Below are 12,923 nucleotides of genomic sequence, written 5' to 3'. Positions count from 1 at the left end.
TCCTGGTCTCAGTTCCTTCAACAGACAATAGTTGTGAAGACTAATCTTTAAACAGGTAAAGCCTCCAGTATACAACAGAAACAGTCACTGTCTAGTAACTGACCACATCACAAAAATAATCCTAGCAGATAAAACTTAGTTCATCCTATTAACAAGCTGTTGATCTGGTCTTCCCTGTTGCCAGCATCTCCACTTTCCACAGAATGGGTGGTCTTTGTCTTTTTTTTTTTTTTTTTGCCTTTTCTAGGGCTGCACCCGCGGCATATGGAGATTCCCAGGCTAGGGGTCTAATCTGAGCTGTAGCGGTCGGCCTATACCACAGCCACAGCAACATCTGAGCGTCTGCGACCTACACCACAGCTCACGGCAACGTCGGATCCTTAACCCACTGAGCAAGGCCAGGGATTGAACCCACATCCCCACAGTTCCTAGTTGGATTCGTTTCCACTGCACCACGATGGGGAACTCCGGGTGCTCTTTTTCTTCATTCCACCTCACGAAGAAGAGAATGTGCAGGGCCCCAGGAGGTCGTTTGCTTCTTTGGAGCATTTTCCAACAGTAGAGATCTCATAAATCAGATCCTCCATGTAAATACTGCCATATTTACCAAGTGATGAAGCAATCAATGTGTTATTTGTCAGGACAAATTTTCTTCTCGTTAATTTTGCCATAACCACACCTGCAGATCAATTCATATACGGCCTTCAGGTTTGGTCACCCCCCCACCATATACGGTCCCACAGTCCTCAGCATGTTAACTGAAGCCTTGTTTACCTTTACAAAGGTGCCACGGAAGACCTGGCAAAGGTGAAGTTGTAACGTCTTTCTTTGGGCTCACGCACTGATACTTCTGATCCTGATGACAAATGATCCACAGGCACACGGAAGCTGCCAGCTTTTCTTGCCATTCTAGCCATGTGAATCTCAGTTCTGTACTTCCATCTATACTCTCTGGGATAGCGCTTAGCTTCTGTATAGATGAGCTTCATCCTTATTTTTCGAAGCATCTTTTGGGCAAACTTCTTTCCCAGGCACCTGATCTTCAGCGGCACAAAATTCTTTCAGTTTTTCTTAAGGGCTTCTGGCACAGCAGAAAGGTTGTTTTTTTCTGCTCTTCCACATTCTCCTCAAAAAGCTTTGTGCTTTTTATTCACCGACTCCTCAAAAAGCTTTGTGCTTTTACCTCTCTGCTTTATTACTACTTTGCTCCTTTCTGAGTTCCTTTCCTACTTTCCCAAATCCTACTCGAATTCAAGTTCCAGTTGGAGCCCACCTCCTCCAAGAAAACGTCTCTGACTCTGCCAAGGTAATATGATCTCTTAGTCCTTTGAACTTCCATATCACTTAGAGTTGACGCTACCCAAGGGGTGCCATCCTAGCTGATTTTATTAGTTCTCTTTTCCAATTAGATCTCCAATTAATAGTACAAATTCCTTGCTGGTAGACATTCCATTTTATATATACCTGTTTGATGTCTGACACATCACCAGGCATATATTAGATCTCAAAAAATGTGTGAATCTGATTTGTGGATAGGGAAAAAAGTCATCATAAAATTACTGGCTTAGCATTTCTGTAGTGGGCCAGGAAGCCAACAATTCTGTATAAAGGTAGAAAGTTTCAAGTAAGCAGTATAACCTAATTCCGTTTTTTTGTTTGTTTGTTTTGGTTTGGTTTTTTTGTGTTTTTTTGCTTTTTTTTTTTTTTGCTTTTTAGGACTGCACCTACAGCATATGGAGTTCCCAGGCTAGAGGTTGAATCAGGGCTACAGCTGCCAGCCTACACCACAGTCACAGCAATGCAGAATCCAGCTGCATCTGTGACCTGTACCACAGCTCACGACAACGCCGGATCCTTAACCCAGTGAGTGAGGCCAGGGATCAAACCCACAACTTCATGGTTCCTAGTCAGGTTCATTTCCACCGTGTCACGATGGGAACTCTCCTAATTCCATAATTTTCTACCACTGACCACACACGTGAAAGTCATACTTAAGCCATGGATTTTTCTTTAGTCCAATATAAATACGTGTCTTAAACAACCCTAAGTAAATAGCAATTTTAAGTTTTCAAACTATCTCACACATATGCCTTAATTAAATACATACAGACTTAACTTTTCTTCTTTGATTTAATTTAGAAATATACTCACCTCACTAAAAAGTCGAGATAATTAAAGTGAGAAAGACTCAGATACAGTCATTTGCTGGTATCCACAGGGGACTGGTTCTAGAACCACCTCACTCCTTACTCCTGTGAGGATACCAAAACTCACAGAGGCCCAGGTCCCTTATATAAAAATAGCATAGTATTTGCATATAACTACACACATGCTCATACTCCCGTATCTTTTTTTTTTTTTTTTTTGCTTTTTGCTTTTAGGGCCACACTCACAGCATATGGAAGTTTCCAGGCTAGGGGTCAAATAGGAGCTACAGCTGCCAGCCTACACCACAGCCACAGCAACTCGGGATCCAAGTCACAACTGCAACCTACACCACAGCTCACAGCAATGCTGGATCCTTAACCCACTGAAGGATCGAACCTGCATCCTCGTGGATACCAGTCAGGTTCATTTCCACTGTGCCACGACGGGAACTCCTAACTCTCACATACTTTTAAATTCTCTCTAGATTACTTACAATACCTAATACAAAGTAAATGTATTTAAATAGTTGTAGGAGTTCCATCATGGCTCACTGGTTAACGACTCCAACTAGGAAAGGGCTTGACTGTACTAATTACCAGAAAGCAATGATTATATAACTTTATTAGATATACAAATAATTCTTTAAAAAGGTAAAAGTGGAGTTCCTGCTATGGCAAACAGGACTGGCAGTGTCTCTACAGGGCCAGGACGTAGGTTGGATCCCTGGCATGGTGGGTTAAAGGATCAGGCATTGCTGCAACTGCAGTGTAAGTCAAAATTGCAGCTCAGTGGTGTTCCCATAGTGACTCAGCGGAAATGCATCTGACTAGTATTCATGTAGGCCAGTGGCTACAGCTCCGATTCAACCCCTAGCCTGGGAACCTCCATGTGCCACAGGTGCGGCCCTAAAAAGACCAAAAAAGAAAAAACCTGCAGCTTGGATCTGATCCCTGGCCCGGAAATCCCATATGCCATGGGGCGGCCAAAAATACAAAAAATAAATTAATGAATAAATAAAGGGTAAAAGTGCTAAAAGTTAAATGTAGATAGCCTGGAGATAGAATTTTACATTTATTTTTACCAATTTAATGATTCCTCGTAAAGCAATTTAAGACAATTACATCACCACTAAAATCTTTTCTCTTGGACACATTCTTTCTTCAGCAATAGGAAGCAACTGTTGCAATGAGCTTTGACTACGAGTAAATCAATTTGAGAGACAGAAGGAAGTTGCTTTATTAAATGCAGTTAACTGACGGAAAATTAAGTTCGACAGGTAGAAAAAGACCTACAGCACAGCTAAATCCCAGCAAGACGGATTCAAAATGGAATCCCGAATCCCTCTCTTCAGCTGCTCCTACTATTACAACAAGTCGCTAACAATGTGTCAAGGTTCTCGGATCCCCAGAAGGAAGGAAGACTCATTACCTAAGGATGTTGGGGTGGGAGAGTCTATTCATGAGCTGCACCTCTTTCAGCATGTTTGCCCGGTTACTGCTCAACGTGTTCATCTTAAGAGCCATCACCTGGCCAGAAGCTCGGTGGCGCACCTAGAAAATACAATGCAACAAGAAAAGAGGCTCAAGGGAGGCAGCGATATACGAGGTCAAAGTCTCTGCATGGAGAACATGCCAAGATGATTTAGTGCCAACTTAGATCAACCAGACATAGCAGGGGACGTTCGTCTATAAACTCTGATCACATTAGGGTCTCATCTCCGTTAACAAAGACAGATTTATTCTATCGAAAACCAAAAATGTTTCACATTAAGCTGGCTAGAAACACACTGTTACTTCACTTCAAGAAATAGTGTCTTTAAAAAATAATACCCGGAGTTCCCATCATGGAGCAGCACAAACGAACCTGAATAGGAACCATGAGGTCACGGGTTCCATCCCTGGCCTCGCTCAGTGGGTTAAGGATTCGGCATTGTCATGAGCTGAGGTGTAGGTCACAGACACAGCTTGGATCCCGCATTGCTGTGGCTGTGGCACAGGCCAGCAGCTGTAGCTCCAATTGGACCCCTAGCCTGGGAATCTCCATATGCTGCAGGTGTGGCCCTTTAAAGCAAAAAACAAACAAAAATGATACTCAATGCCACTTGCAGCAACGCAGATGGAATCAGAGACTCTCATACTAAGTGAAGTAAGTTAGAAAGGCAAATACCACATGATATCACTTACATCTGGAATCTAATATATGGCACAAATGAACCTTTCCACAGAAAAGAAAATCATGGGCACGGAGAACAGACTTGTGGTTGCCACGGGGGAGAGGGAGGGAGTGGGATGGACTGGGAGTTTGACGTCAATAGATGTAAACTCTTCCCTTTGGAATGGAGAAGCAGTGAGATCCTGCTGCACAGCACAGGGAACTATAGTCACTTGCGATGGAGCCTGATGGAGGATAATGTGAGAAAAAGAACATATGTATATGTATGACTGGGTCAGTCTGCTGTAGAGTAGAAATTGACAGAACACTGTAAATCAACTATGATAGAGAAAATAAAAATCTTTTTTTTGTCTTTTTTTGTCTTTTTTCCTTTTCTAGGGCCATACCCACGGCATATGGAGGTTCCCAGACTAGGAGTCTAATTGGAGCTGTAGCCACTGGCCTACACCACAGCCACAGCAACTCGGGATCCGAGCCACGTCTGCGACCTACACCATAGCTCACGGCAATGCCAGATCCTTAATTCACTGAGCGAGGCCAGGGATCGAACCCGCAACCTCATCATTGCTAGTCGGATTCGTTAACCACTGCGCCACGACAGTTACTCCAGAAAAAATAAAAATCTTTTAAAAATAAAATAAAAATTAAAAATAATACCCTAAAAAAATGGGGGAAATTTATTAACGTGGCTTCTTATGGCCAACATTGTTGAGTCAGGACACTAACAGGAAAAAGACTCGTTTGAGGAATTTTAAGTGGGCAAAAAAAGATACAAGCATAAGCCTTATATAACACTTAATGAACTATAAAGCTGTCTGTTTTGGGGGGGGCCACCCACACAGCATGTGGAAGTTCCCAGGCCGGGGACTGAATCCACGCCAAAACAGCAACCCAATGCTGGATCCTTACACTGCACCACAAGAGAACTCCCAAACTGTCTTTATAGGACACTAAAACCACATCCTTGGGAGTTCCCTCTCTGGTACATGGGTTAAAGATCCGACTTGTCTCTGTGGAAGCACCTGTTCAATCCCTGGCCCAGTACAGTGGGTTAAGGATGCAGGGTTGCTGCAGCTGTGGCATAGATCACAGCTCCAGCTTGGATTTTATCCCTGGCCCAGGAACTTCCATATGCCATGGAGGCAGCCAAAAATGAAAAATATAAAAAATTAAACCACATCCTCAAAATCTCCCTAAGCACCATAAAATGTATATTTATAAAGGAAAAAAGTATTGCATGTTAAATATAGAAAGGAGGCACTGAATCTTTTGGAGCCGATATTGTAGTAACCCAGCCCAAATACCTTATAACCATCTACAAACTCAAGTCAGGTACAAAAAATATGAGCCATACCACTCACACTATTACCCATAGGCACAGAGAAAAGTCCACTTCTAAAGCATTCATCCTCTGTAGAATTCAATCTATCTTACATGTAAAAATATTATTTTATAATTTCAATATATACTCCAGGGGTTTAAAAAAATACTTGCAGGAGTTTCTGTCGTGGCACATCGAAAACGAATCCGACCGGGAAACAGGAGGTTGCCGGTTCGATCCCTGGCCTCGCTCAGTGGGTTAAGGATCTGGCGTTGCCGTAAGCTGTGGTGTAGGTTGCAGATGCGGCTCAGATCTGGCGTTGCTGTGGCTGTGGCAGGCAGCAACAGCTCCGATTAGACCCCTAGCCTGGGAACCACCATATGCCACCGGTATGGCCCTAAAAATAAGAAAGACACGATAAAAAAAACTTGCAAAAAAAAATTAACAATGTTTTCAGCCTCTAAATGTGGTCTCAGTAGTACTAATATGAGAAAATATTTTGTCTAACTCAAAAGAAGCTCAAAAGAAGTTCAATTATTCACTGAGATATGTTTCCCACTAAGAAATTATGAATGAGGTAGTAGAAAAACTATGACGTACCAAGGACTTCATTACTTTTGGGCTAAAAAAATTTCACTTCAGATCTTGTACTACAGGGACTTGCTCTGCAAAAATGTCATCATCCTACAGTCTTTCAGAGTATTATTTCCGTATGAAATACATACTTGACTACGTGGAAATTCCAATAGGAAGCATGACAATCTACTTAACTCTTCCATCTCCAGAAATTCTTTGAAATGACAATAGCCCCAGATGTTTAGCACCTCTATTCATATAGGAGAGACATCAGAGTTTATCTTAAAATTCAAAGAAACAATGGTTTCAGAGGGATCAGACAGAAGATGGGGAAGGAAGAAGCCAAACACAGGGCCACAGGACCCCAATCAGAAGAGCTGAGGGAGAACACTGGCTGTCTCTCTGCGCTTCTAGATCATTTAGTGAGATTTGGAACCCAACTCTTCCTACCACATCAGTGATTCTGTTGTCATGAACCTTGTGACTGATGAAAGAGAAGTGGCCTTCCTTTTCAGATCTTGCATGGATAAGTTAAAAGAGACATTTTTATACAAAGAACACACCGACAGTATTTTTCCAACCCTATTTACATTTTTCTTTCTTTTTTTTTTTTTGCCTTTTCTAGGGCCGCTCTCGCGGCATATGGAGGTTCCCAGGCTAGGGGTCTAATCGGAGCTGTAGCCACCGGCCTACACCACAGCCACAGCAAAGCAGGACCCGAGCCGCATCTTCAACCTGCACCACAGCTCACAGTAGCACTGGATCCTTAACCCACTGAGCAAGGCCAGGGATTGAATCCGAAACCTCATGGTTCCTAGTCAGATTCGTTAACTACTGAACCACGATGGGAACTCCTCCAACCCTATTTACAGAAGACATCTGTGTTTTAATAAGGACTCTCCATTCTGAAAGTCACCCCTCTTATTTTTTTTTTTCATCATATGAAAAGTATCACTCTGAGTTTCTGTTTAAAATGCCTATTTTTAAGTTTGATATTAAAACAACGTATAAAATTTAGGGATAGGAGTTCCCTTGCAGTGTGGCAGTTTAAGTATTCAGTATCGTTACTGAAGCCCTGCGTTGCTCCTGTGGCAAAGGCTTGATTCCTAGGCTGGGAATGTCTACACGCTGCAGGCAATGGCAAGAAAGAGAAAGAAAGGAAGAAGGGAAGAAGGAAGGAAGGGGAAAGAAAAAGAAGAGAAAGAGGAAAGAGAGAGAAAGAAGGAAAGAAAGAAAAAAAGAAAGGGAGAGAAATTTGGTTATTAAAAAAAACCCATGTTTCAAACTAATTATAAAAAACCCTATTTCCTAAGAACAAACAAACAAAAACCTACTTCCTTACACAAAAACATGAACATGCTCAGAACATCGTATTTTGTCTTTGGTCTGCATAAAATGTCTTTCTTCCAGCCCCTCAAATTCTACTTATCTTTGAAGGCCACACGCAAACAGTCCCTTCCCCTTCTGAGGCCTTCCTTGGCTCTCTTTAGAAACTCACTGTGGTTTCCTTTATACTAACTCAGAACAGCAGCAGCCCACTCATCACATAGTTCCGTACATAAATATCTCCTCACTCTTCTGCAACGGCAACGCATCGTGAGACCAGGCTCTACGCTGTATTAACCTTTGTCTTGCAGCGCCTAGAAGGCCAGCACATTATGAAGATGCAGTGCAAGCAGCACTAAGAGAAATACTCCTATGTACTGAATGACTCCAAGTTGTCCAGACATGGTTTTGTTTTTCCAGCTGGATTGCCAACGAGGGTGAGGGATGTTATGAGAGACTTCTGTAAAGCCTACTTGATAAAGTATCCTGGATGTCACCTAGTGCTGAGCTCAGCCCAAAGAGACATCTGCAAAATTCTTTACTAATTAGCAGCCAAACTTTCCACATCACCTCTGGAGGAACTATTTAAGGTACTGAATGTGGCCAAGAGCCACGATCACACACTACTGTGTGTGAACCCTAAGTATGCATGTGATACAACAGAGTATCCTTCAAAACACCTCACTTCACACCAAAACCTTGACTCCCCCCCTTGAGAACTCCATCTCTGAAACCCCCTGTACCTCAAAGAGGTTGCAAAAGATAAATGCAACAAGGAAATCAATAGGAAATTTAGCAAGAAGCAGTTTTGACAGACAAGGATATGAAACAAAGACTATGTCCAAGGTGCAGAGCCCTAAGAAGCACAGGCTTTTCAGGGCTAAACTCCTTTAAAAAGGTGGTGGGAGATGGAGAAGGAAGATCTTTCCTCTTTAGCCTCTCTTTTGTAAATGTCTGTAACAGGGCATCAGCCCCTTGGAGTTGAGGTCTGCTAGATCCAGCAGCTTCCCCGATGTCAAGGAACCTGTCTCCAACTGCTGCTTGTCTCTCACTTTGCTCCACATCCTCCCCAAGTAAAGATACTTATGAAGATGCAATCCTTGCTGCTCCAGTTTTCTCTACACACTCTCTTTTCCTTAACTGTTGCTGACATTGAAAACCCTCTCTGACCGTTAAAAATGTGCTCGATTCCTTTTTAAAATTTTTTTTTTCTTTTTGCCTTTTCTAGGGCCACTTCTGTGACATATGGAGTTCCCAGACGAGGGGTCAAATCAGAGCTGTAGCCACTGGCCTACACCACAGCCACAGCCACGCAGGATCCGAGCCACATCTGCAACCTACACCACAACTCACGGCAATTCCGGATCCTTAACCCACTGAGCAAGGCCAGGGATCAAACCCGAAACCTCATGGTTCCCAGTTGGATCCGTTAACCACTGTGCCACGACGGGAACTCCATAAAATGTGCTCAATTCCTATATGACACTGCCTTTGTGCCAGGGTAATATTGTACAATTAAGGGTTTTCTCTATATTTGTTCTCCCTTAATCGCATTCTTGACATTAAAAGTCACCTTAATTCTCTAACGAGGCGGGGTAGTGTCGTTCTGAAATGGCTGGTTTGATAGGAGGAGATAGACAAGCAGACAAACATGCACGTATCATGGGGTGGTTCAGACGACCCCAGAACTACTTTGTCCCCCAGTGGCCACGGTATTAACTGACGTCTCAGTCTGAGCAAAAACTGAAAACTGGCAACATCAGAAATACCTAACAGGCTTTCTCCTAATTTCATCCTCAGGCAGAACACATACCTCATCCGTCCCATTCTTTTTTTTTTTTAGGGTCACGCCTGTGGCATATAAAACATCCCAGAACAAAATAACATTCACACATACTATAATGTTCCCATTATTTTCTATATACTACCCTTTTCATTGTGCTATAAAGTTTGCATGACAAACTCCATGTGCACTAAATAATAAATGTATATCCATGAATATAAAAAAATCAATTTTTTAGTACCAAGCAGATGGCAGATATCTAGCACTTTTTGTTTACAAGTTTACAGTTTTTTATAGTTCAGCACTTCCGGATACACTGCTGTCAATTTGCGAAAACATACCAGGGGGAGAAAGTGGGAATCTTATATAACTTGTTACACACTTGCCACATAAACAGAATCAGGTTCAACTCTTTAAGAAACACTCTCTATATATGCTATCATATTCCAGAAATATATCATAAACACACAAAAAATAAATAATATTTCTCTTATACCAATCAAAATTAGATGCAAGATTCCATTCATCAATTTGATAAAGAGGAATTCAATTCCTAAATGTGCCATTTGCTTGATGTGATATATCTGGAAGAGGTTGAACTTTTTTTTTTTTTTTTTGGTCTTTTTAGGGCTGCACCGAGGCATGTGGAAATTCCCAGGCTACGGGTTGAATCACAGCTGTAGCTGCCAGCCTACACCACAGCCACAGAAATGCCAGATCTGAGCTGTGTCTGTGACCTTCACCAAAGCTCATGGCAATGCCGGATCCCTGACCCACTGAGTGAGGCCAGGGGTCAACCCAAGTCCTCATGGATACTGATTGGGTTTGTTACCACTGAGCCACAATGGGAACTCTCTGCTAAACATTTTGTTGTTTTTGTTGTTATCTTTTTAGGGCTGCACCCACAGCATAAGGAGCTTCCCAGGCTAGGGGTCCAATCGGAGCTATAGCCGCTGGCCTATGCCATAGTCACAGCAACACTGAATCTGAGCCACATCTGCAACCTACATCATAGCTCACAGCAACACCAGATCCTTAACCCACTAAGCGAGGCCGGGGATCGAACCTGCATCCTCATGGATGCTAGTCAGATTCGTTTCTGCTGAGCCACGACAGGAACTCCCCTGCTAAACGTCTTTAACCTGTTTCCTCATTTATACAGTGGAAGTGTAACTACTTATAGAATTGTTGTAGCGATTTTCTTTTATCTTTTTTTTTTTTAATGGCCACACCTGAGGCATATAGAAGAGGGCTAGAAGAAGTTGGTAAATTAAAAAGCATGTCTAGTGGGAGTTTTCATCAGTGGTAACAAACCCATCTATTATCCATGAGGACGTGGGTTCAATCCCTGCCCTTTTAGTGGGTGAAGGATCCCGCATTGCCACAATCTGCAGTATAGGTGGCAGATATAGCTCGGATCTGATGTTGCCGTGGCTGTGGCAAAGGCCTGCAAATGCAGCTCCAAAGCGACCCCTAGCCCAGGAACTTCCATATGCTGCAGGTATAGCTATAAAAAGAATGAATAAATAAATAAATAAGCAAATAAAACAGAACTACCACGTGATCCAGCAATTCCATTCCTGGGTATATATCTGAAGAAAATGAAAAAAGTAATTTGAAAGAATACATGCAACCCAATGTTCATAGAGCATTACTTACAATAGCCAAGCTACGGAAGCATCCTCAGTGTCCATGAACAGACAAGTGGCTAAAGATGTGGTATGTAGACACACACACACACACACAAATGGATTATTACTCAATCATAAAATACAATGTAATTTTCCCAGGTGCAACAATGTAGGCAGATCTGGAAAGTATCATGCTTAGCGAAATAAGTCAAAGAAAGACAAAGGTTACATGTTATCACTTATATGTGGCATCTGAGAAAAATAAAAGCAACAGACTCACAGATATAGAAAACAAATTAGCGGTAGTGGTTACCAAATGAGAAAGGGAGAAGGAAAGGGGTAATACAGGGATAGAAGATTAAAAGGTAAAATCTACTGTGTAGCAAATAAGCTACAATGATATTTTTTTTAGGGTTAGCCAAGGGAATATAGCCAATTTTTATAATATCTATAAATGGATTGTAATATAAAATTTTTGTTCGTGTGCGTGTGCGTGTGTGTTCTTAGGACCATACCTGCAGCATGTGGAGGTTCCCAGGCGAGGGGTCAAATTGGAGCTGTAGCCACTGGCCTATGCCACAGCCACAGAAACAACCTACACCACAGCTCACAGCAACACCAGATCCTTAACCCACTGAGCTAGGCCAGGGATTGGGCCTGCATCCTTGCGGATACTAGTCAGATTCAATTCCACTGGGCCATGACGGGAACTGCCTAATATTTAAAACTTTTGAATCACTATATTATACATCTGAAACTCTTATCTCAATTTAAAAACACAAATGAGACACTACTTCACACCCACTAGGGTGGATATAATAATAAAAAACTTAAAAATAATAAAGAGATAGAATAAGTGTTGGTGAGGTTATAGAGAAATTGTCACCTTTATACATCGCTGGCTGAAATGTAAAACGAAGCAGCCAATGTAGAGAACAGTTTGGTTGTATCTTAAAAAGTAAAATGGGGAGTTCCCGTTGTGGCGCAGGGGTTAACGAATCTGACTAGGAACCATGAGGTTGCGAGTTTGATCCCTGCCCTTGCTCAGTGGGTTAACGATCCGGCGTTGCCGTGAGCTGTGGTGTAGGTTGCAGACGCGGCTCGGATCCTGCGTTGCTGTGGCTCTGGCGTAGGCCGGTGGCTACAGCTCCGATTCGACCCCTAGCCTGGGAACCTCCATATGCCGCAGAAGCGGCCCAAAGAAATAGCAAAAAGACAAAAAAAAAAAAAAGTAAAATGGCAATAAGCAATGAGATCCTGCTGTGTAGCGCAGGGAACTATATCTAGTCACTTGTGATGGAACATGATGGAGGATAATATGAGAAAAATAATGTGAGATATATATATGTATATATATAACTGGGTCACTTTGCTGTACAGCAGAAATTGACAGAACATTAAAAATTAGCTATAATAAAAAATAATTTTTTGAAAAGTGAAATGGAATTATTATATGGCCCAGTAATTTCACTTCCGGGTATATATTCAAAAGAATTGAAAACGGTACTCAAACAAATAGTCATACACAAATGTTCATAGCATGTTTTCAATCGTCAAAAGATGTCTACCAACAAATGACTGCATGGGAGTTCCTGCTATGGTTCAGTGGGTTAAGAATCCAACTGCAGTGGCTTGGGTTGCTGCAGAGCCATGGATTCAATCCCTGGCCTGGCCTAGTGGGTTAAAGGATTCAGCATCGCTGCAGCTGCAGCTGCAGCTTGCAGCTAAAGCTCAGATTCAGTCCCTGGCCCAGGAACTTCCACACACCTCAGGAGTGGCCATAAAAAAGAGAAGAGAAGGAGTTCCCATTGTGGCTCAGCAGTAACAAACCCAACTAGTATCCGTGAGGATGTGGGTTCAATCCCTGGCCTTGCTCAGTGGGTTAAGGATCCAGTGCTACTGCGAGCTGTGGTGCAGGTCACAGATGAGGCTCGGATTCTGCCTCGCTGTGGCTGTGGCACAGGCC

General features: G+C 42.5%; 1 protein-coding gene and 1 pseudogene across 4 annotated transcripts in view; both read right to left on the bottom strand.

Moving 5' to 3' along the window:
• Window positions 1-12,923, bottom strand: part of TESK2 (testis associated actin remodelling kinase 2) — a 130,338-nt gene that overhangs the window by 71,285 nt on the left and 46,130 nt on the right. For all 4 annotated transcript variants that reach the window (XM_047789247.1, XM_047789248.1, XM_047789249.1 and 1 more), the window contains exon 3: window positions 3,577-3,698. In XM_047789247.1, coding sequence (XP_047645203.1) covers window positions 3,577-3,698 — 122 coding nt within the window. The remainder of the gene's footprint in view (window positions 1-3,576; window positions 3,699-12,923) is intronic.
• LOC125132272 (60S ribosomal protein L7-like) lies at window positions 417-1,526 on the bottom strand (annotated as a pseudogene).

Source organism: Phacochoerus africanus, chromosome 8, assembly GCF_016906955.1.
Source record: "Phacochoerus africanus isolate WHEZ1 chromosome 8, ROS_Pafr_v1, whole genome shotgun sequence".
Taxonomy (NCBI): domain Eukaryota; kingdom Metazoa; phylum Chordata; class Mammalia; order Artiodactyla; family Suidae; genus Phacochoerus; species Phacochoerus africanus.
Note: the sequence above shows the minus strand (reverse complement) of the source record. Positions and strands in the feature narration are given on the sequence as shown.